The 25258-nt window shown below is 41.4% G+C and overlaps 1 protein-coding gene across 10 annotated transcripts in view; it reads right to left on the bottom strand.

The window, feature by feature from the left end:
- Positions 1–6211: 6211 nt before the first annotated feature.
- Positions 6212–25258, bottom strand: part of ATXN7 (ataxin 7) — a 195263-nt gene continuing 176216 nt past the window's right edge. For all 10 annotated transcript variants that reach the window (XM_037799631.1, XM_037799648.1, XM_037799614.1 and 7 more), the window contains 5 exons: positions 19151–19416; positions 17431–17629; positions 16947–17068; positions 12450–13434; positions 6212–9780 (listed from right to left, as the gene is read on the bottom strand). In XM_037799631.1, coding sequence (XP_037655559.1) covers positions 9763–9780; positions 12450–13434; positions 16947–17068; positions 17431–17629; positions 19151–19416 — 1590 coding nt within the window. In that variant the 3' untranslated portion in view covers positions 6212–9762. The remainder of the gene's footprint in view (positions 9781–12449; positions 13435–16946; positions 17069–17430; positions 17630–19150; positions 19417–25258) is intronic.

Below are 25258 nucleotides of genomic sequence, written 5' to 3'. Positions count from 1 at the left end.
AGAGAGATCAGCTTTTCTTCAGGATTTGCATATGCGCCTCAGGGCCCTTCCCCTTTCTATGTTCACCAGAACTCCAAAAATCCTCTGCTTTTATTTTGGAGTTTTTCGTGTTGTTTTTTTTCTACGCCTGTCTCCTCTCTGCTGGGCTGGCTGCTCTCAGATTCTCTGGTGTCTGGTCTCAGTCTATCTATGGTTGGAGTTTGAATCAGTAGAATGAGTTTCCGATAAGAGCTGCCACTGCAGTTCTCCCTTCTCCTTCCCGGAGCTGACAGCCCCTCTTCCCCCGGGACTGAGCCTGACAGGGAGGGGCGCAGGTCCCCTGGCTGCAAAAACTTACAGATTTCGCTGATCTCAGCAGTTCCACGTTTTCATGAGTGTTGTATGAAGTATGCCCAAAGTCAGATTGCTCTGTGGTGTCCAGTCCACGCAGTTCCTGGCTTTCTACCTACTTTCCTGGAGGAGTAACTAAAACATACAGCTCACCAGTCTGCCATCTTGCCCCGCCCCCCTGTAACATGCTGTTTAAGAGTTAATTCTATGTAACTACAAATGCCAGTTGTATACTGTTAAGCCCCAGAGTATCAGTTTGGAGATGAAAATAAAATCGGAATCCAACAGATTTCTTTCGAAAAGAGGCAATACAGAATGGAAGAAACAGCATTGGACATCAGAGCTAGAGAGGCTGAATTCTAGTCTTGGCTCTTCCTCACACTAGTTGTCCGACTGGGAGCAATTACCTTGTCTCTCTGCACCTCTTCCCTCATCTGTAAAACTGGGTGATCAGGCCCATTATCAGGTTCATTTATGTTTTGAAAACACTACAGAATGTAAAGCAGTGTACTAGAACGTGCTTTTCTAACTACATGTAAATAACGGTATTAGTAGAAATATTAATTGGACAACTAACCAGAACATCTATGTCAAATTTTCTAGGATCGTCTGAAAATTCTATTTAGCCTCTTTTGGTGTTTGATCTTAAATGGATGTTTTTAACAAACTCATGTTTGTTATGAAGGTATGCCTACACTAATTTCACATTTGGCCTTTCTGCTTGGGAGCCAAGTTAATTTAGAGTTGTGAAAGGCCCATCAAGGAATTTTTTAGATCCACTGCCTTACTTTCCAGTTAGAGATACAAAGGCTGAGAAAACAAAAGCAAGGCAAGAAGACAAGGGAGGATTCCTGAGGCAGCAGAGTTGCAAACTGGCCACCCGCAGACTGCAACTGTGCTCCAGATATGTTTTCAAGAAACAAAATTTTATAGTCACCATTAAAAATTGGAAGAAACTGTTTCAAATCACATTTCTTGCTTCACTGGAAAAACTGCCAGATGCCTTAACTCTCTGGGGTCACACTCCCAGCCAAGATGAGTGGCAATTCTATCAGTGTGCCCCAGTCACCCAGCCTGCCTCATTAATTTACAACATCTGATTGACTCCTGCTGGCATTTGAGTTGAACCTGTGGGTTGATGGTCACAGCCTGCATTAATCAGCTAGGAGCATCTATCCAAAGAGAATTCTTAACCATCTTACCTTAGTTGCTCCCATTTATGTAGCTTGTTTCCAAAAGTGTGCCTTAATTTTCTGGCTTTAATCATTTCATAATTTGAAAATAAAGACTATCATCAACTGAGTAATTTATTTGCTGAATGACATAGAACTGAAACACTCAACTGGATTAGTTCCTTTTTATATTGGTGAATGTTTTCTTTCAAAGATTAAACTTAATCTTGTCACTTTTATCAACCCTGTTCTCGGTCACACATAGACACATCCTAGGATAAAATGGAATCACCAAAAATGGAAAATCCTTTTGACTTTTTTAAGCAATAAAGGCATTTCTCTCAAGTTATCTCAATAAAATTTGTTTATCCAATAAGGTATGAATAAATATTTGACAGCTATGTCAAGATATGGTAAGCAATTGTTAACTATATTAGTAATAAAGCTCAAGATCAATTTTAGCTTACTACTTAACCAGTACTGGCTTTTATACATAGATTATTGTCTAAAAACCATTTTATTATTAAGCACCCCAATCTACTTGACCTAAATGGCTAAAAGGATCTCTACCTCATCTGCTCATTGCAAATGTGTACTGTAATACCTAAGGATTTTATAACAATGTATTTAGTCCTTATAACCTACATTAATATTAATTCATCAGTAGAAGGTTCTGATGATTAGCAAGTCAGTGTAAGCTTCATGTTCCTAATTATTCACTGATGCTGTGATACTTGAAATACTGTCACCATAATTATGAAAAAAAGGGGAGGGGACTATGATAATCCCTTGCCTTCCCATGCTATACAACTTCTAGCTGTTTACTGACAAACCTTGTATCTCCACAATGGCAGTGGGAGAGGAGCTTAAATCCCTATCTGGAAAACATGGAATGCTCTCACAATCACTAGTTTTGGTCTCAAAGCGATAAAGCCACTGATAAGCATTATTCTTCTGTTCCCAAAGACCTACAAAAAGTATCAAGTTTGTACCAGTCTAGTCCAGTCTGTTGATAACCTTGAAGTACAGACTCAATGGGGAGGTCTCAACTCCACCCCCCACCCCTACCTCCCCATTATAGGTATCTATTGCATTGGTATGATTTTCCCTGTACAGACTGGTTTTAAAAACACAAGACCACTTGCCAATGAATGATGAGCATTCAGTGCAGCCAATTTACGATATTTATCACCTTTCCATCTTGCGATTCCCTTGGTGAAGTGCCCACTTAGTCGACTGCCAGTAGGGAGTGCCCCAACAACTTGACCAGTCTTTCAAAGATGACTAGGGACCAGATTTTCCAAAGCATTTCTCAATTAGTTTATCAATGCTGATAAACTTTATACCTGGTTTCTGAAGATGCTTTTCTTGAAACCCTGTAGATCAGAGGCTGCTCATTAACCTCAGGAACTTGTGGCCAAGATGAAGTACACATTTTCCTAGTCCCTTGCTTTTTCCCATCCATCACCTTTCCACCTTCATTCAAAATGTCTCTTCCTTTAAGCTGATCATCACCCAGCAATGCCACCAATTCATTGACCTCATTGCCCCCAACCATGGACCTCCAGGTTACTCTCTGCTACTTCATCCAGTTCTTCCAGGACCTGAACATCCTCTCAAAACTAACTACTATCAAATGGACAATGTATATAGTTAACACCTAGCTTCACAGCTCCTTATGGAGTCTTAACTCCAGTGCTCTTTATCTCCGTGCTCCTTCCATCCATGCCAATAGTCTCACCCTGGACCCAGGAATGGCAAGCATCCCTTGAACAGCTACCTCCACTTTTGAAAATGAAACCTGGAATTCAACTCTGATCCTCTTATCCTTTTCCTCCATTTCCTGACCGACTCCCTAAGGGTGCTATGATGCTTTGACAACTCTGGTCTCTGGAATCCTGCCTTGTATGTGAGTCCCTCTTCATTACTGGCAATACTGAATTGAAGATGGATTTTGCTCTGTGACCCTGAGGAAAAAAAGTTTACTTATTTTATCATAGATAAGTTATGTGGAAGAGGGAGCAGAAGACTTAACCACTGGGTATTTCCAAACAAAACAATGTCTTGAGAGTGCCTGCAGAGATTCTATATGGTAGCTGCCAGTTCTCTTCTGTGATTACCCAATCTAGACCATCATCAATCACTTAACCACATTCCACTTACTCTTAATTCTTTGACAATCTCCCTGCCCAAGTTCTCTTCCACCCAATCAATACCCAATATTCCAAACAAAAAGAAGTAGGAAAAAGAAGTAGGAAGAAAAATCATTGCCTCAATGGGCAAATGGGGTTAACAGCTGCAATACAGTCTACTCGATAAACTTAATCTCCCTGATACCATACTTGCCTGCACCCCTTACCTCTTGGATGTTTTCCTCTTTAGTGGTGGTTCTCCCATCCGTGTCCACCAAAATACTCTTCTCCCAAGTTTTGTCTTTGGCTTTATTCTCTCCTTGAGCCACAGAAGACAGGCTTCAGGTTTCTGAAATCCTGTAACTGGAACATAAAATGTGGTGTGCCTGTGCCTCTGAGAAAGGATCCATAACTTCTTCATGTGGATTCTTGAAGGTGTCTGTGACAGAAAAGAAGGTTAAGAACCACTGATCGACGTGAGAGACCTGAATTCACAGCCTGGTTCTGCCACATACTGGTTGTGGTCCGCAGGCAAGACACTTACCTTAGCTACAAGTTCCTCATCAGTAAGACAGGGATCAAAATACCTACCCTGTAGGGGTTTTGAGAGAATGAATGTAAAAGGGGCACAAGATCTGGCATATAGACACTATACTAGGTATTATTTTAACTTAGTAGTAGACATAACCAAAATCTACTGACTACCTATTTTTCGTAGGTGAACTCATCCACTCCCACTGTTTCATTTACTATCTAAAAGCAAAATGACAGTCCATCTTGCTCAGCTCAAATCTCCCTCCTAAGCACCACCTATACTGTATAGCCAAGTGAGTGCTAAACTTGAATTGCCCACAGGCAACTCACATCCACTCATGTCTAGTTCATTCTGTCACAATATCTTGTATTTCACTTAAAGCCCATCAGTCAATTGGCCAAGAGAGAAACCTTTCACAGTCTCACTCCTTCCCTTTATGTCCCACATAATTAGATGCCATAAATTACCTTTAGTGATCTGTCCTATCAGTCCCATCTTTAGCTCCATGGTTTCTACTTTAGTTTGGAAATTTAACAGCTCTTACCTAGATTATTACAAAAGCTGTGTAACTTATTTTTGTCCCAAGGTTCTCTCCTGTCCTTTCTGTCCTCCATAGTTACTAGAGGGCCCTAGGTCAAGGGGATTTAAAAACAAGTATTAGATAAGTATTTGATCCTCCTCTTCCCACTGAACAGGTAATCTCTGGCTGATAATCTCACCCTCCCCTGCCCCCTCCTAAGCTATATCCTGATAGTGTCAGCTTTGGTTCATGGGCAATGAGGGTAACAGGTGCCAAGAATTACAGCCTTATAAGGTGAATGACTGACTAAACTAACTTCCATTAGCAACAGGAGCAAGAATTTCCGGTTTTGCTAGAAAGAGGCTAAGAGAGTGACAGGAAGGTAAAAAGGGGGAGGACCTTAGGACTGATTTAGGGGAGAGCTTTTTGATTAGGACTTGAGAGGAGTAAAGGCAGATGTGTGAGGCACAAGAGAGTGAAAAATGCAAGAAATGAGGAAAGAGATTTACATGCTCCTTTGGTATTTTTCCAAAGACTCCAACCCAGATTTTGATTTGTTTGGCCCAATTTCTGAAGAGAAAAGTTTATGCTATGCCTTAAATATTATTAAAATGAATTTGTATTTACCAGTACAGAGGTAAAAGCAAGGAAGACATGATAGGTCAGCTCTGGGTAAAAACATTAATCTTTAACCAAACTAACTACATGTCATCACCTTTACATATAAGCATGTACAAATAGAAGGTGTTTCTCAATCCATCAACTCCTTTGTTTCCTTCACAAACCTGCAGAGCAAGAATGCAGCCGTGTTACTGTTTACCCAGTTATTGATTAACCCAAGGCAAAACTCTGTACCTGAGAATGGAAACATCTTCAGCCCTCAGAATTACTTAGCCTTCACAGGAAAGAAGCTATAGAGAAGGTGCTTCACAAAGATGTTTGGTGCCAAAATGAAGAAAGTTGAAAACTCGTTTGAAAGACTAGTATCACAACGAGGCAGAAACATGTAAAACATTTCATGTAGCCAACCTTATTTTATTGAGAAGTCCTAATTTTATTGCCTGTGTAGTTAACACGTTTGTTCCACAAACTAATTTTTCATAAAGCAAAGCACAACCTTTTCTTATAAATAGTATAAATTATTTTATTTACAGAAACTTGTTACAAAACAAATAGACTATATATTTCTTCTCTTTTAAATATCCAAAGTAATTTTCTATCCCTTGACATTTGTTCATGTTCTACACAGCAGCCAACAGAGTCCAGCTGAGATGCTCTTGATTATGTATACAAATTATCAAACTATTCACACATTTTAACACAGGAGATTGCTTTTATAACCAAGCTCAAAAAAACATAGCAAAATGCTTTCAAGGCCCTACATTCACACTGACAGTATGTAGTGCTCATTTAAATCATCTGAAAATGTAAAATGTTTTGCACAAAATGTAAAAATGATTATTGCCCACAAAACAATGAAACTTTTAACAATCATTTTTCAAAGTCCAACTTTTACCCCCCCCCCCTCCCAGGACAGAATGAGAGACATTAAGAAATTCCTTGGCAACAGAACTCTTTCAGGAAGACAGCTGCCTTTATAAGTTACATTTTTCAAATTAAACATTTTATTTCAATGTTCTCCGAGGTACTTTTTTGTATTATATTTTTGGAATACAAAATATTTAAATATTCTATTTTTAAACTCTGTATTTCATGAGTGAGTAACAAAACAGACACATTGTGTACATTGCTGACTGACAAAAAGATTTATAACCCTTGGTGCCATGGGGCAACCCATCGCCACTGAATTACTGTGAACCAAAAGGTCTTAATTTTTAAAACACCTTATAAAAAATTACCAGCACTGGTGGTTTATAACTCCTCTTCTAAAATTTAAGAAACAATATTTAGGTGGAAAAAGCAAAACTCCAAAAGTTCAACTGAACATTCAAGTCTTTTTAAAGAGAATCTGTCTAAGCTTAAAACTAGGTATCAGGCACTTTCAGTTTTTCCCACTACTTTTAAACCACAATACATGCCAACACACATGCACTCAGGGCATACACGCATAAACAGAGACCAGAGCCCACACACACGCACTCACACAAAAAACACTAACAAAACAAAAGCAGTGTGTCACTTAGTCACTTGTACTCTATCGGGAGATCAGGCAAGGAGGGAGAAGCAATGCCCACTTCAACTGGGTGAACCCACTCCCGAGACATTAAAAGGGACAAAGAAACTTTCACAGAACAGAGGCATCCCTTCAACTGTAAAGGAGGCAGGTGCTAGAACTATTGGCTTGGCAGTGAACCACTTCAAATTATAAAAAGGTATTTACTTTTATTAATTAATAAATAAATACTAGATGATCTCAATTGTACCAAAACAGGATATCAGAAAAAAAGACCTGTGCAAAAATACATATTTAAATATGTACAATTCGTTTTTAACAAAATATGTCTTCTGAAATAGGGTTACTTCCATATTTATAATAGAACAAGAAATTCCAAAATAAAGATACAAAAGTAGGTTTTGTATAATTCTTTGTTCATCATTGCAGCACATTTTTTTTTTAATTTTTTATATTTTAGGTTAAGAAAACTGTAAGGGTTGTCATGAAATTCCATTGGAAAGAATATAAAAATTATCTTGGTTTTAAATTGATACCAAAGTCTGTCTTAGAAACAACCCAACCACTGCAAATTTGGTTTTTGCGAGTTAATTTAATTCAAAAAAATACTTGTACTCCCGTGTTTTAAATGGTCTTAATTATTCATCGTAATAAAAAGTTGTAGGAGAAAATAAAATATTTTAACAACAGTCTAAAATTTAATAGCACTGTTTAGAATAGGTCTGTTTTGTGGCAGGTGGAATCCAAAATGGCTAATTTCCTAATCCCGATGCTCTGGGTACTACCGGGAGACATAATGAAATTCAATTAAAAGCTCAGTCTATGAAATCAAATGATCAACACTCACTAATCTAAGTATCTACATTATTCTGAATCAACTTGCTATTGTGGATCCTATTCACATCTTCTGGAACAACATGATCTGTCTATGAATTCCATTGCTAAAAGCAACTTAATTTATAACCATCAAGGCCCTCTGGCTTTACAAATAAATTCTACCCATACCCCATTGCACTTGTCACCAAGGAATCACTTAGGTACGTTATGATTCCTCTTTTAACTCCTCTCTCTCACTGGGATGGAACAACCAGACTGATTTCTCCTAACGACACCCAACTGGCCCATCCTTACTTTCTCCTTCCTAATCTCTCCTACAGTATCATTTTTTTAAAATATTTACTGATTGATTGCATAATAACTGAACAAAGATACTGCTCCCCCCTTTTAAAAAAATTCAGTCTCTTACATCAATTTATAGCTAAGTATCTGCATAAAGTTTTTATTTTCTTACATACTACTACTAATAATTCTGTAGAAATTCACATTATTAGGCTGTAACCAAGTACTCATTCTACCTGCTGTTGACTTGAAATTCCCAGAATTGTAGAGACAAAAGGATGCACTGATTGGCTCTGGGCCCTGGCCTGGGCAATGGTCAGAGCTTTGGAAACTTTACCCTGTGTTTGGCAACTCTGGTTTTTGTTCAGGGGAAGTGATGGTGGTATCACCAGCTGAAAAACCTCAGCTCAGCCCCCAAATTAAATGTCACCTTCTCAAGCAATAATATTTTACCATATTAAGCTCTTTCTTTTGAAGTGGGGTACTAGAAAAAAATCCTGCAGGGCTCCAAAACTCTCTCAGGAAGATGGCTGGTGTTCATCCCCAGAAAGGAGGGCATGTCAGGGAAATACTACATATGCATCACACAAAATCTCTACGTGGGTACAGGTACACGTTCTCCATCTTCCCTCCTTCGGTCCCTGCTTCCTCATTCCAAACGCATCCAAAGAAACATCTGTAGTGGCATGAACAGGAGTGCAGACAGACACGCACGACGCAGGGATTACTTCAAGCAGAAGCTACACACAAGTCCCCAGGGCAGCATCCAAAGAGGAGACTGAGGGTAATGCACAGAGTGCCTTGGAAACATCCACGGATATTAATGACTTTGTCATTGGCAGTTTCTGCTGCATCCTAATAATTTCACTTTAAAAAGGCAATGATTTTGAAAATAGGAGACTGGGTATGACAACCAACCCAATCTGACATACTGTTTCACATGAAAGACTTAAAGGATAAGAAAATTCCATCTCTTTGGACATCCCGGAAAAAGATTTTTTTCCTCTATAGTGATTTCACACACACCCACCCTCATTTTGGCTTTCCTTTTATCAAAACTAGTTTGCATTTACATCATTTGTTTTTTAAAAAAATCATATTAAAAAAGAACTGCTTTTGTACCATGAAAAGAAAGCCTCTAAAATGGATTATACTTGTTCTCTGGGCATCAATGTCTTAACCAGTTTGTAAGTTAGAAACTTCTGACGGCGTTTTATCCCAAATTACTTGCCAAAAGCTGGGCAAAAAGGCAGGCTGTTTTGTCATGGTGGCTTGTGCTAATGTCCACACTGTAAAAGTCTAAAGCTAAATTCTCCAGAGGGCTGCTCAGGGTGCAGCTCTTTGTCTCTCCCCTGGAATGGTCTCCACTTAGGGGGCCTAACTGCTGGAGAGTGACCTGCAGAAGACAGAAAACAAAAGAAAAGGGGGGAGGGGAGACAAGTCTACAGCAATGCTCTTGCCAAAACATTCTTTTGCCCAGCCAATTCACACACAGAGTGGCTCCATGATATATTGCAAGTTAAAACGAAAACAAAAACTTCTCACAGATCGGTAGCAAGCAGTCCAGACCACTTTAACACTGATAAAAGCAATTCGGTGGCTGAACTTGATCCAGTGTCCTTTAGGAGTACTTACTGCTACAGACATAGCTTCAGGGAAATCCTCCTTACAACAACAGACCGGCAGATTTCTACCCTTGAGGCCCACAGGAGGTTGGGAAAACAGACTCAAAGGCATCGTGGAGTCCAGAGTGCTCAGTGGAGGTGTTAACTCGACGTCAAAAGTGTCCAGATTATTCCTCCCCGTGCTATTTTCAGCTGTCAGGGACGTGCCTTTGGCTTTCAAGAGACAGGGAGGGGGGAACAATGGAAAAGGTAAGTAGGCGGTTGTACACTCTGCTGCCCTGATTCTAAAAGAAGATTCCACAGGCCAGGCGCCACTAAAGTTGCCGCGGGGCGGGTGATGCCAGGAGCAGTCAGCTACAAATTTTGGTCTTAGCTTTTAAAAACCTTTCACTGCCCTTGGGCACAACCACTCTAAAAGGTATACTTTTAGAAAACTCGATGGAAGAGATACAGGCCTGAGTGTCTAGCTTAGGGAAAAGGCTCACATGTTTGCCTTTTGGTTGTACTTTCTGATTTTGCATCCCTGAAGGTATTCCAGGTTGCTAACTGAGAAATGAACAAGGTCACATGGGCTAGCACACACAGGTGTGGAAGCTCACACCCAAGAGAGTGCCCATGCGGGGAAAGAGAACTCTGCCTTCACTGCCCCACTGTGGGCTACCGAGAGGTCCTTGGTGGCAGAGGCGGTGTCTGTCCAGCCCCATCTCCTGGGCTTCCCAGATGTCCTGCTTCATTCCCTGGTTTGGGTGGCTTCAATCAGCTCAGTTATCTCTGTTTTGAAGTCAATAAAACAGGAGAAAACCAAGCTGAGTTCCCTACTTTTCTAAGAGCAGCATTTTTTAAAGCATTTTGGGGCCATGGACCCCTTTGAGACTCTGAGGAAAGCCAAATGATCCCTACAGATGTGCAAGACTTTTTTGCAGACACACTGATGTTCTGAACTCTATCCACGAGGTTCCTAGGATTTATGAAGTATTAAAAAAAGTATTCTACTGAACAAAGGAAATCTTTTTCAAACACCAACTCAAGTTTAAAGTGAATTTAAGGAAAAAACCCAAGGTTAGGCTGTTTGGATCTTCCTTGTGAGACAGAGTTCCCCCTAGATGGTACAAATCTGAGGTGGCAAAATGGCAGCTCATGAGCCAAAATGAGCCAGGATATGTGTGCTTGGGCTAAACCAAAGTGAGAGTGAGACACACACACACACATACACCAGGGCACCAGGGGAGGAAGACAGGCAACAAAGGCAGAAATGGAAAAAGGGGAGTTGGAGACGGAGGAAGAGGCGGAGGTGGGGGGTAGGTGGGGGGGGGGGGATGACTATAGAGCTTTTTAAAATGGCTGTATTTCACATAAAAGGCCAGAGCTGCAGTTTCCCTTTGAGAATGCCAAAGAGCATCTGGGAGAAAAGCAGCAGCTACTTCCTGCAGATGGGGCACCCACTCCCCAATCTTCCATGAGCACTGTGACTCCCTACTGCACCCCACCTAGCTCCTGCTCTCGTTTTTGTTATTTATAGGCAGTAGAGTCTACACTCCTTGGCCTAAACAAAGACACACAGGATGCTCAGTAATATAAACATGAGATGGAAACTCCTTCTGAAGGGCTCACGTGCAATCAGGGATGGGTATACTGGCTTTTTTGCTGTGTTCACATGGTATTTTTATGCTTAGCATAAACTGTAACAAGTAACTACAAACCAAGAGGTAAAAGCACAATTCTCACTTGTGCAAGAAAACCCCCTAGGTGAAATAACAAACGACCCAAGAAAAGCCCGTAAGTATGTGAAGCTCAAACAGAAAAATTTAAGCACTTGCTGTTTGAATTCATGGACAATTATTTTCCCCACAACTCTGGTAATGGGTGTTAATTGATACAGACAACACATTAGGACACAACTAAGTATTTTCTGAGAAAGTCATAACTAGGCATTGAGGATGGGGAAAAAAAAAAAAACCATTAAAAAGAGCCTCTCATTTTAAATCAAGGCTCTGGGTTGCTGCTGCTAAAACTCCTATTTGTAAACAAGGCAAAGATACATCTGGAGAAATGAAATAACAAGATGAGAGATCTTGTTAGCTGGAAGTTAGAGCAAAGGAAGACACAGAAAAGAGCAGGAGAAAAGAGTAACCAGCGGAAGAACAGGGAAAAGCCAGACCCAGTGTTGAGAAAGTGTCCCAGCTCATGTGAACACTGTGCCCTCTCAGCTTCTTCTCCCCTGCTGGGCCCATACTCAGATTTCTTTTTTATCTATTAACTTAAATAAGATTTTACTCTCTTGCTATGCCCACACTTAATCCTGTTTCCCTGCATCCTTGGAAAACAGGGAAAAGAAAATATGAAGTGAGATTTAACCAGAAAACCTGAAATTCCTGAGTGAAAAAATATTCAGATTTTCCTTTTAAAAATTTAAATCATCCCTTTCTAGATCCACTGAATTTTAGCCCAACTTTCTCCAGAGGAACGTACTATTATAGGACTACCATTCAAGAAACACTGCCTGCTTCCATCCTTAACAGCATCACATGATGCACACTCGTCACCCAGAACACCATCCCGCTGGCCACGGTAAGAGACTCCCAATTCTGATTTTGCTGCCCTACGTGTTGGTTTCCACAGCCTTATCTGCTAAATACATCACTGTGGTTTCCTTACCTAGGAGCATCTTTCAAAATCATCAGAAATCTAGGCAGAGAGGAGCCTGTTTACCTTCAATTAACCAAGAAATCTTCTTCTTTACTTCTTTTTCTTAAGACACCATGAGGCTGGTAATCTGTTTATACGCAAAGCAACCAACCCAACCACACAGATTTCCAAGCTGGCAAGAGATCCCAAGGGAGAGGAAAAAGGCATTCCCATGGGGCTCAAAGTCTATTTCCTACCTGATGAAGGAGGGAATTGTTCATCAGTCCTTGTGCCCCTGGGATGGTGCCTGTGTGTTTCATGTGGACGTTGTTCATGGCTGGCAATTTGGCAACCTTTGTGGGTTTGCTACTGCTGCTGTTGACGCTGCTCGAGCCAGGTGAGCACTTTCTTTTCTTTCCTATGAGTTTGTCTAGAGGAGTGTGTGAGTGTGAAAAACTGCCGTGGGAGTTGACGGTCAGTTCGCTGGACTGGTGAATGAACGGGCCAAGAGAAAGAGTGGAATCACTGCTGTTCACCATCACACTCATCCTCTTGATGGATTCAGCAGAGCTCCCGCTAGGGGGGCCCCTCCCTGACTGGTCGTGCCGGACGCTCACCGAGTTTGCTTTATTTGTCACACAGTTGAGGCCGATGCTGTGGGAAGATGTTACCGTTGAGGGGTAGGATGGCCCAGAGTGAGCAACACAGTTTTTCCTAAAAGACTCCATGGAATGAGAAGAAGAGGAAGAGCAGGAAGAGGCAGAGGAGGACGAGGAGTGGACTAACAATGGGGAGCTAATTTTGCGTTTCTTTCCTGAGCCACCACTGTTACTGCTACTGGTGCTGTGACAGTTAGTGCTGTTACCAGAAGACTCCTTGGGCCTTGAAGCCTTGCTGGATTTCAACTTCTGAGGTTTCCTGGACACAGGGGAGGAGGGGACCGAGGAAAGGCCGGAGGGTGTGGAAGGGGACGAGGATGAAGAGGACACTTGTCTGGATTGCATACTGCACACAGGATCCATCGCCCCAGAAGCGGCAGGCTGTGCATTCAGTGTGGTTCCATGAGCTGGTACCGATTTGCTATTTGGGGAGATGCAGGTGGATGAGAGCAGGACTGGGGCTGTAGAGACGGTGGCTGCCGCAAGATAGCTGAGCCCGCACTGGGATGTTGGCACGGAATTTGTCCGATGAGGAACACGCGTGGAGACGGGCAATGTGGTACTGGGCACTGGTGGGATTTTCCTGGAAAAAGGGGAGAGCACTGGGTGATATCTGTATGACCATTCATGGACACTTTCAGATGGACACTCCTTTCACCTCTGACGCTGAGAACCTTACTCCAATCAGAGTGATCATTCTGAAATAACAATCCAATCGTGTCACTTCTCTGCCTCAAATTTTTAAATGCCTTCTGGGGCTCTCAGAATAAAGACAAACCCACATGTTGGTCTATAAAGCCTGGTGTGACACTCTCCCTACAACTGCCCACCTTCATACCCCCATCTCCCACTCCACTCTCACCACACCCCAGCTTCTGACGCTGGCCACCGAATACCTTAAGTTCTGAGAATATGCCATGACATAAGACCCCTTAAATCCTCTTCCTGGAACATGCTTACCCCCAATTTCCATTCATCCCTTAAGTTTCAACTCATCATCACTTTCTTAGGAAATCTGTCCTGAGCATGATGATTTGCTTAATTCCCCACATACTCTCACTGTCCCTAGACTTTGTAGAACTCAGAATGGTTATGATCTGTGACTGTTGATTATTGCCTGACTCTTTATAGCTTATTTACCATTGTATCCCCAGTACCCAGCTCAGTGCCTGGAACACAGAAGGCACAGCATCCATCTAGGCCCTTCCTGTGGGATTTGAGGGACATGGGGAACTGATGCTAACCTGAAGCTTATGCTGCCCCCCACACTCTGGAAAAAACACAAACATACACACAGGAAAAAACAAAACAAAAACACTCAAGAGTGGAGCTCTGGCTATAAGTCAGTGCTTCTCAAATTTGGCTGCACGTTACAATCACCTGTGGCATCCAAACCGCACCCCAGAATGATTACACCAGTATTTCTTGGGGGTGGACCAGATGGGAGTAATTCTAAATCTCCAGGATACACAATGTATAGTGAAATTTGAGAACCTGGACTCTTTTCCCATGGACAACACAAATCGACATTACCTGAAAAGCTTGGAAGAAATGCTGAGTTCTTAGGCCCCAGCTTGGAACCACTTCGCCGGAATCTGTATCTTAACAAGGTCCCCGGGTGATTCGTGGGCACTGGCATGGTTCAGAAACACTGTTCTAAATGAAGTCCAAGCACTACTGCTTCCTGGGTGCAGTGGCTTCACATGGCCACCAGGTGGCTCAACAAGATGGGGCCTAAAGACCAGGATGCCCAAATCCCAGAAAAGGAAAAGGCTTCCAAAGAGAGAAGGATGTAGCCCCCTCAGGGTAATTGTTAGTGGCTCCCTCTTAAAAAAAAGGGCTTTTCAGTAATTTTTATCTTTTGCATAAAGAGGTTTGGATGAAGAATATGTAGTCTTATTGTTTGGTGTTTGCATAAAAGAACAAAACAAAACAAAACAAAAAAACTAGGCAAGAAGCTAATATAAATATGGTTCTGTCTGGAGGGTGGGTGAGAAACAGTAGTGTGAGGGACAGGAGGCCCAGGAATTTTCATTGTATACCTCTTTACAGTACATTTTTTTTTTTTTAGCCTAGTGAATATACTACTTGTTCCAAAAGTTACATTTCCAAAAATTCATACAACCCCTTTGAGAACCACCTCAGCTCCTCCTCAGGGAATGTGCAATAGTGGTCCCAAATCTACAGAGGGTAAGATCACAAAAATCAAAGGAGCTTGGAAATGGCCCTCTGGGTTATGGCCATGCTTTAGGGAACTGCTGGTCTAATTTCACCACTGTCCAGAGACTCTGCAGATGACTTACTTTATGTTTAACTCAAATCCTACATCCACCTCACCTCAAATAAACCACAATAAGCAAATAAAGGGTAAGGTGCCAGGAAGAAAGCCATCAAAACTGGAACTCTTCCTGCAACAGAGGATTTTGGGGCTCAGCCAAGTAGGATGAGGCCTGGACCACTTTGTTTCTCTAGTGCCTTAAAGATGCCACTTAAGAACAGCTCGCCTCTGGGTAGGATGTTCTGACATGGAGAGCCCCTCAGCCCTCAGAAAGCCACAAACCGCTGGCTCCCTTGACTCCATCCCTGTTGGGACTATGTTCCTTCATAAAAGCCTCCAGAAGAAAAGCCTCTGAATCAGTAAAACCAGGAAGAAATGTGGAACAGAAAAAGCAGAGTAATATTACTCTGGATTTGAATTTCTAAGTGAACAAATTTAAGTCCTATTGATTATCATGGAGATGGTTCTTTAGTTTGTGGACTATTCAAGGCTTCTCTGGCCAGCTTCCTCTGTCTTTATCAGGAAACCAAGGCAGGGGGGCAAAGAGATGTATTGGCAGTCCATTCAAGAAGACATAGAGTAAATATCACCCAACAGAGGATTTGGGGTGGCCTGTGGATTATTGGAAAGCTCCATCTAGCAAAGCTTAATGTTTCCCAAAGTACATTCCACCAAACACTAGTTCCCCAAAATGCTCCCCTTTAGAAGGTTCCCAGATCAAAAGAGCTTGGGAGATGTTTCATATTATACATGACATCTGCTTTGAGAGCAACAATGGACCCTGCTCATTAAAGGCTCTGAGAAGTCCTGCAGTATAGACAATTTTTACTAGGACTGAGTTAAACCTTTTCTGGCCATGGAAAGCTTTTCCACTTAAAACCCCATTTTGGAAACTGGCATATATAACACCACATAACATGATTGTCTTATCTTAAGTTATAAACAAGAGCACATAGAACCTCTGGCTAAAAACCCAAACAGCTTCCCACTGCACTAGTATCAATGTCAGAATCACTGGGCCCCTGCTCACTTTGTACCCTGCTGCTCAGTTTCATGCTGTTTCCCAAACAAGCCATGTTCTTTTCCGAAGCAACATCTTTACATACATGGTTCCTTTTTACCTGGAACCCACTCCTCCCAACCATCCCACCTGGCTGCTCTTTCTCATCCATCCATCTCAGTTCAAGAGTCACCTCTTTGGAAAGCCCTTCCCTGACTGCTACCTCAAGTATATGCCCCTGCCCAGTTGTTTTCCCATCTGAGCTCTTTGTTTAGAATCAACTGCCTGTGGGTTCATATCCTGACCCTACCAATAACTTGCTGTGTGACCTTGTACCTCAGCTTCATTATCTGTAAAACAGGGATAATCATGGTAACTTGACACAGAGAATTGTGAAAATTAAATATTTAATAAGTTGCCTAGCATCATAGTAAGTATTCAGTAAACATTAGCAATTATCATCATTTGTTTCCATCATCTCCCTTATGACAAGCTGTGATTCCTTTATTTATTTTTCTGTTTACTGGACTTTGTCTTTGTATTCCCACTAGAATGTGAACTCTGTACATGTGGGAGTCCTTCTGCCTTGAACTCCTATATCCAGAACAAAGTATATTTGCTTAATGGGTGCATGAATGAACGATGAGGGGGCTTCTTCTCAGGGCTACTCAAAGGCCATGCATTCATTCTGGTATAGCATTTCTTTATTAAATACTCCCAACAGAAAAAAAGAAAATAAAAATGTAGAACTGAGAGCCAGTCCCCTCTCTCCAACACCAGAGCACACCACCACAGAGGGGGTGGTGCACACACTCACCTCCACAGCTGCGCGTTCAGATGCTTCTCCACCATGAGGTTGAGGGCGCAGCGAAGCCGGTTCCACCTGGAGTCAAACACGTAATAGCCTCTTCCAATCTGCCGGCTCCCAAATGTGCAAAACTGAAAGAGAGAACATCACCGCACATGCTTGCTAATCCCAATGATGGAACAACCCAGAGACACTTCTCTCTCCTTTAGGAAAGGAGCTACTCACGAAAGACAGAGCTTACTCTGAGTACTGTAAGCCACGAAACATGAGAGTGGTAATGCCTAGCCCTGAGTTTCATGGAAGAGAAAGGGAGAAGCATGAAACATCCCCTGGACACAATGAGCGCCACCACAGGGGCGCCCTGTCCTGAGCTGTTCTCACACCTGACCGCGTCCCACGTACATGGGCATGCCAAGGTCCCTGGCGCGCCCCCCTGCAGTGCCCTGTCCATGCTGCGTGGGGAGGGTCAACGCGGGGTGGATGTGGAACTTACAGATGCTGGCTGAGGATGATGACCTGAATAATGACAGTCCAGTTTTTCAACAGACTCTTCTTTGTCATCGCCTTCGCCCTCCTCACTGGATAACCGAGAAGCTGGCTCAGTGGCAGGCAGGGGAGGGTGTGGAGATTCATGGACTGGAGGAGGGTCAATGGGGGCACTCCCACCTTGCTGAGCAGGGCAGCCTGGAGGCCTTGGTGAGTAGAAAGTGCATCACGGATCAGATCATATGCCTGGGAATTGGCTACCTTAACGCAGGTACAACAACGTATCCAAAACCAAAACCACCTACGAGAGGCTGAGAGGCCTGGGTTCGACCGCTAGCACTGAGGGAAAGCAGATGCTGATCCAGATGACGTGGGAGTGAAGGGACCCCTCTCCTGAACTCCTTGAAGTTAAATTAAGCTGTTTTATCAGATGTAACTTATAACTAGTTCTCCTTACTAAAGCTACTTAGGTGGTAGCTACAGGTACCCCCACTATTCTTTCCAAAGAAGGGAAAATATATGTAGAAATTTAAGAGAATTCGTCCTTTGATTCCTCTTCAAATTTCAACTGGATTTGGGTTACAAAGGCAATAAGTGAGGTAACTAACAAAGTGCTCTAAAATATCCTGGTAGGGACACGGGTGACAAAAACGAGGAAGCACTACCACATTATGTAGATACACCACAGCCTGTCACTCAAGGACAATAGTGTACTTTTCCTACATGTATAATGGCCTGGTTCTCGAATTAAGCTATTTTACAGATGGAAACACTTCAATGAGAAGATGGCCAAAGAAAGTCACGCTAAGGGAGCCATGGCCAGGGCCCGGCCACACTCTGGAGAGCCTCCTCTGATCACTCCTCCACGTATCACTAGAAACCAGCAGGCTCAGGTGGGGACAACTTCCAGCACACACGCTGGGTTTCTACAAGGGAGGTACTTCCACGTTACGAGCAGCCATTGCAAGAATCGGACATACGAAGGTGAAATGCTTAGCAACAGCAACCAAGGCCTGGCATATTCTTAAGCGGAAGCCCATGTTGCCAACGGTTGACTGGCCGACACTGAAGCTCCTCATTCTCTATGCCTTTCCCTTTCCCTCCCCTCTGGAAATTGGGTACGAAGCCCTTTATTTCAACTTGGTTAAATACACAAGCACTAACACACATACATTGCCTACGTATGGTTTCTGAAGTATGCATACGAAAAATTCTCATAAAACACTGACCACTTGCTTATTAACATTACATATGCCAAATTCCCAAATGAATGAATGAAAACACATGTTGATAAATGGATGCTATAAAAACTCAGGCTGAAGGCCTGTCCTCAACAAGGACTTCCACTGCTGTATTTTCCAAGAGGCAAGACAAATGAATGGGAAATCACTGTCATAGCCATGTGAAATGTTCTACTCACTAACCTGCAGGCAGGACCCAAGTATGAGCCCTGGTCAACGGGGCTAAGATGCCTTACATTGAGCAAGGATGGAACAGATACTGCGAACTTTATTTTGCTGCTTCTATTTGACCAAGAAGCAGCCCTGGTTGAAACTTCCTGATGGACTCAACAAATGTATTTTTTCTCACTGTAAGACTAATTAAAAAAAAATATCTCCATAGTGAGCCTGACGTACATTTCTCAACGTCATGACTGTCCTGGGGCTTTTCAGTATCTGCATGTCTGTTCTCTGAAGGAGGGAGAAAGAGTGGGAGGCTTGGCTTACCTCGGAAGACTGGGGGTGTGAGGTTTAAGTTTACTAGCTGCGAAAGGCCTTGATTCAGAAGGAATCGCTCCATGAGAGCTTTGGTGTGGCTCCTGTGAAGTTCTAGGAGGGGCGGGATGTGGGTCCCTGAGAGGCTGTGTTGGTTGCTGAGAATCCGGATGGCGAATCAATTCCTTTTCCCTGGTTTTGTTTTTGTGCTCGGCTAATAATACATCAAATCGTTTTCTTCTACCCTGGACAGCCCTCCTCTGGGTTAAGGAATGTGTCTACAGACCAAAAAAAAAAAAAAAAAAACAAAAAAACCAGAAACTGAGGAATCTCAGTAATTTTATTGTCATATATCCAAATACAGCCCTCTCAATTGAGTATAATCTTTTCTCTATTGCTACAAAGAAGCACATACTCCAGACTCTAAATGTGAAAGAATTTGGTGCTGTGACTTCCCCCGGGAAAAAGAAAATAAGTTAGCTGTGCCACCTATAATCAAGAGGCAAATGGTAGGAACAAAAGTTGATAGGTACAAATGTAACGTTTTGAGCCACAAATTTTTAAACTACAATCTCATCAACTCCATTAGAAGAAAACCTCTTTAGAGGACCCTTAAAATTTTTGAGTGTTTAAAGAGAAGAAAAAAGTATTCCATAAAACATGCACTAGAAGGTCTTCTTTTAGTAAGTGCCAGAGTAAAAAGTAAACACAATTTCTCTCTAGTCCAACGAAAATACAATGTAAAGGGAGAAAGTGGTTCAAAGCATCCTCGAGACAGATGCTAGGGCCAAAGGAGACTTGAGAGAAGTAAAGACTTGAGAGAAGAAAGATTGTAAACAGGAAGAGATATAAAGCACAGTGAATCCCTGTAAATACTTATAGAAATCAAGAAAACATAATGGACAGCACCCTTGGGCCTTTAGACAATGCCTACTTTCAGAACTTAGAAATGAGCATGCTGAGAAAAAGTGAGGTCAAATTATGGCAGTGTTTTCCTTAAAAGGGTAACCAATATAAACCTGTGGCTGAAGCACATCTTATAAGTTGACCATTCCACACTGTTGGGAACATAGTCTGTAAAAAAATGCAAGGAGACACTAATTCTCAGGAGTGGACGAATTTACATTTATTACAGTGTCCCTAAATCAAATATCCATGAATGTAAGTGAATTCAACTGTACACATCCTTCTATTTTTTTTTTTTTGGGGGGGGTGGGTTCAATCATCTTTATTAGCCTATCAATGTTACATTTTGTACATAATATCTAGCTGTCTTCTTAAAAGGATCTACTACAGTACATCATGTTAATAGTAAAAAGCCAAGTAAGATGGCTAAACCTCAAACTAACATTTTAATATACTCTTGAGAAGGCAAGCTACAAAGTCAATCACTTCACATACATTTAAAAGTGGTGTGAAAAAGATAACATCTTTTATGTTTAAAAAACTGTAAATGATACTTTGTTTCATTTGTTCATGCCCATAAAAACATTGCCAGAATGTTTGCTATAACAAATGGGATTTAGGGGGAATTGTGCTTATAATGTCCATTTAAAATTCAGTAACATAGCCTACCTTCTTATTATACATACTCCAAACGTCTGCTCAAAATCTAACCCAGCACAGATAGTTAAGTATCGTTTAGCCTCTCTTTAAGTTTTTATTTCATTTTCTTTAAAATGTACTATATCCACAAGAAAGTAACCTAAATACGGAAAAGGAACCTGGTCTGTTTTGTTTACTGCTGTACCACCACAGAGAACAGCACCTGACACTGAATAAATACTTTTAACAAAGAGGATATACAAACAATGGCCCTCTGATATGTGTTAGGTCTAAGAATGCATGTTTAATCTCACTGGTCCACCTGCCTGTCTCTCCAGACAGATGTGTAAGCCTCTCCTCGTCTTTCAATGTTCCCAGGTACTAGACAAGGTCAAGCCAAGAAAGAAGGTGGACAGAGACAAACACTATTTTCTCAGCTCGGTTTGAAGAGTGAATAAGATTTCTACAGAGCTCAGAAGGACATTCCAAACACAAATCTGACCACCTTCCCACCCCACCCTCAGAAATCTTTAGGGGCTGCCCAAGGCCCAGAAGCCCCAGAGCCCTGTACCCTTTAGGACCCTTGCTCATAGCTCCTCCTTCTGTTGGGACCATGTGCCTCCTCCTCCCTCTTTCTGTTTGGCTACCTGGGCCTTCTTTGACATTCTTCACACATGCTGTTTCCTCTGCCTCAAATATCTCCCACCCCTCTTTGCCTGGATTAGTTATTGTAAGGTTTTCAGATCAGTGTTTCTATGGGAAAGAAGCCTTCTGTGGCCAAACCTTCCTGTTGCAGGTTCTCATCACATAGGCTTCTCTCCTCCTCTTAACTCATTGGTGGTAATTTTACACTTACTTGAGTGATTACTCGGCTAATGCCAATCTCTTTCATTACAGTGTCTTGATTTTGTTAAACCTTGTATTCCCTGGGGCTTAGAATGAGGCCTGAGCACACTGAGGCATGCAAAAATATTTCTTCATTGACTGAATGGGCAAAGGCTACTGGAGTCAAAACTTATTTGCATGGAAGGCACAAAGGAAGAACCAGGGTATGAGAGAGAGAGGAAAAGTGAGGAGGGGACAGTGCAGGTGGCAGGTAGACAAGATGTGACCAAGAGATGGAGTGCTGAGCAGCCAATCTCCTGACAGTGAAGAGAATGGACAATGGTCTAAGACAGAAGAGCTCTGGGCAGCTACATGGGGGACATGCAGCACAGAGGCACTCAAGCGTATTTAGCCCTACACAGCTTAAAAGATTCTGGCCAAAATGGAGGCAAAGAAAGGGAGAAGACCTGACAAAGAGAACACTGTAAGCAAGCAAGCATATTCTGTGAAGGGTATGCCCAACAGGATGCTGTATTTTCTGGCAGTTTTATGCTGAACTCAGGCCAGGCCAGAGCTGAAGACACAAATTAATGTGATGACAGGCTTAGTATTATGCCACAGTTATGACACTCTTAAAAGATCACATGGGGAATACACAATTTGAAAAGGAAGATGGAAGGAAAATGCAGGAGTCACCCAAGGTCAGATCACTTAGCAAAAAGGCTCTGGAAGAATGCTGGTCAAGCTCCTTGCAGATTCTGGGTGGAAAAAAATGTTTGGTTCACCACCATGCTTCACAAATGATTTTAAAAAGAACTTCATGGATAAGGAAAGCATCCGTCCTTGATCATAGGTAATGTAATACTGAGCAATCCACATTACTGAGAGCCAGGTAGGCAAGAAAAGAGCAGAGAAAGCATGGCAAGCTGTGAGCCCAGTGTAGAACGGGCTGAGGCACGATCTCCCAAATTTCCTTAGAGGCAGCTGCAACTGTGACACTTTTCTACAGAGCTCAAATGGCTGTCTTCAAAAACCAAAAACAAAAGAAGAATGAAGTAGGAGGACTCAGGCTTCCTGACTTTAAAGCATATTATAAAGCCACAGTGATCAAAATAGCATGATACTGGCATAAAGATAGACATATTGACCAACCGAAGTAAACTGAGAGTTCAGAAATTGACCCTCAAGTTTATGGTCAGTTGATTTTCGACAGACTCCCAAGTCCATTCAAATGGTACAGAACAGTCTCTTCAATACACAGTGCTGGAAGAACTGGATTTCCATATCCAAAAGAATGAAAGAAGACCCCTATCTCACACCCTATACAAAAATCAACTTAAAATAGATCAAAGACCTAATTATAAGAGACAATACCATAAAACTCCTAGAAGAAAATGTAGGGAAATGTCTTCAAGATCTAGTGATAGGCAGTATTTTTCTAAACCTTATACCTAAAGCACAACAATGGAAGAAAAAATAGATAAATGGGACCTCTTCAAAATCGAATACCTCTGTGCTTCAAAGGAGTTGGTCAAAAGGGTGAAAAGGCAACTGACTCAATGGGAGAAAATATTTGGAAACCTTATACCTGGTAAGAGTTTGATATCCAGAATTTATAAAGAAATCCTACAACTCAACAATAAAAAGACAAACAGCCTAATTAAAAAATGGGCAAAAGACAAATAGACATTTTTCTAAAGAGGATATACAAATGGCTAAAAAAGTACATGAAAAGATGCTCATCTTCAGTAGCTATTAGGGAAATACAAATCAAAACCACAATGACATATCATTTCACACCTATTAGAATTGCCACTATTAAACAAACAGGAAACTACAAGTATTGGAGTGGATGTGGAGAAATAGGAACACACATTCACTGCAGGTGGGAATGTAAAATGGTACAGCCATTGTGGAAGACAGTTCGATGGTTCCTCAGAAAGCTAGGTATAGAGTTGCCCTACGATCTGGCAATCCCATTACTTGGTATATACTCAGAAGAACTAAAAGCAAGGATGGAAACAGACATTTTCCATACCAATGATCAAAGCAGCATTATACATGATTGCCAAAAGATGGAAACAATCCAAGTGTTCATCAACTGATGGATAAATAAACAAAATGTGGTATATACATACAATGGAATATTTTCAGTGGTTAGATGGAATGAAGTCCTGATGCATGTGACTACACGGATGAACTCTGAGGTCACTGTGCTGAGTGAAACAGGTCAGACACAAAAGGACAAGCAAATACTGTATAATCTCATTGATATGAATGAATTATATTATGTAAATTCATAGACATAGACTCTAGAATGTAGGTTACCAGGAAATAGACTGAGGGTAGAGAATGGGGAACAGTTGCTTAAGATGTGCAAAATTTTTAACTAAATTGAATTTAAATGAGTGGAAATGGATAGAGATGATGGTAGCACATTATTGTGAGCATAATTAACAGTGCTGAATTGTGTATGAATGTGGTTCATAGGGGAAATTTAGAGTCATATATGTCACCAGGAGGAAAGCCAGAGGTTTAAACAGAGGACTGTATAAAGCAGTAAATCTTGCGGTGGATGAAGACTCTGATTAACAAATATAAAAAATTTCCTCCATGAACTGTAACAAATGTACAAAACTATTACAAGGAGTTAATAATAGAGTGGTATATGGGAAAACATGCACCTATTGCAAACAAAGGATTCTAGTTAACAACAATACCTTAATATTCTTTCATCGCTGTAACAAATGTACCACACCAATGGTAGGGATCAATGGGGGGGGGCGGTAAAGGGGTATAGGATGTTTTGTGTTTACTTTTTTTTTTTCTTCCCTGGAGTAATGAAAATGTTCTCAAATTGATTGTGATGATGAATGTACAACTAGGTACTGACAATGTGAACCACTGATTGTATACTTTGGATAGATTGTATGGTGTGTGAATATATCTCAATATGTGTCAAAATTAGCATTTTGTAAAGCAAAAGCAATTTATTCTGAGATAGGACTTTTTAATCTAGAGAGCCAAGGATGGGCCTGGTATGGCAGTGTCCACGAACTCCTGAGACTGAATGCAAAATTCAGAATATATGTGTGTGTGTGTACACATTTCTGGGAAGAGGGTTCCTGGTTTTCTTTTTTTTTTAACTAGACTTTCAAAGGCTCCTTGACAACCCTTCTCCCCAAAAGTTTCAGAACCACTGTTGTAAGATGACCAACCCAGACACTAAAATTAACTCAGAAATTAAAATTATGAATCATTTAAAAGTAACATTTCTCACTTCTGAAGATTAGAACATTCCTCCACTGGTTGGGGGGTGGGGTGGAATACGAAGTCCTTTGTTCAAACTAACCTTTGCTAAAATTTAAAATAATATGCCAACAATTTTATTAACTTTTGGAAGGCAACACCAGTTTTTGTATTTTTTTACAACTTTTACCCCCTCCCCCAAACAAAAGATTAAAAAATTACATACTTCAAAGCAGTGATTCTTAATACTTCTTACTCTGACGGGTACTTGGGGACACTTTCCAGAGAAATGCACATAAATATACATGCACATTTATGTAGGGGTTCGCTGATGCCCTGAAGCCACCCCCTACAAAGCCCCTTATTTTACAGTATTTGTAGTGCCTTATTAGCATACTGCAGCTTTAAAGGAAAAAACAAAAAATCTCAGGACAGAAAGGAGGATCACTATATTTTCTTAGCTTGTATATACATAGATTATATTTTACCAGCTGTTTAAAA

The sequence above is a fragment of the Choloepus didactylus genome, chromosome 1 (genome assembly GCF_015220235.1).
Source record: "Choloepus didactylus isolate mChoDid1 chromosome 1, mChoDid1.pri, whole genome shotgun sequence".
NCBI lineage: Eukaryota > Metazoa > Chordata > Mammalia > Pilosa > Megalonychidae > Choloepus > Choloepus didactylus.
The sequence above is the reverse complement of the archived record's forward strand: the minus strand, read 5'-3'. Positions and strand labels throughout refer to the sequence as shown.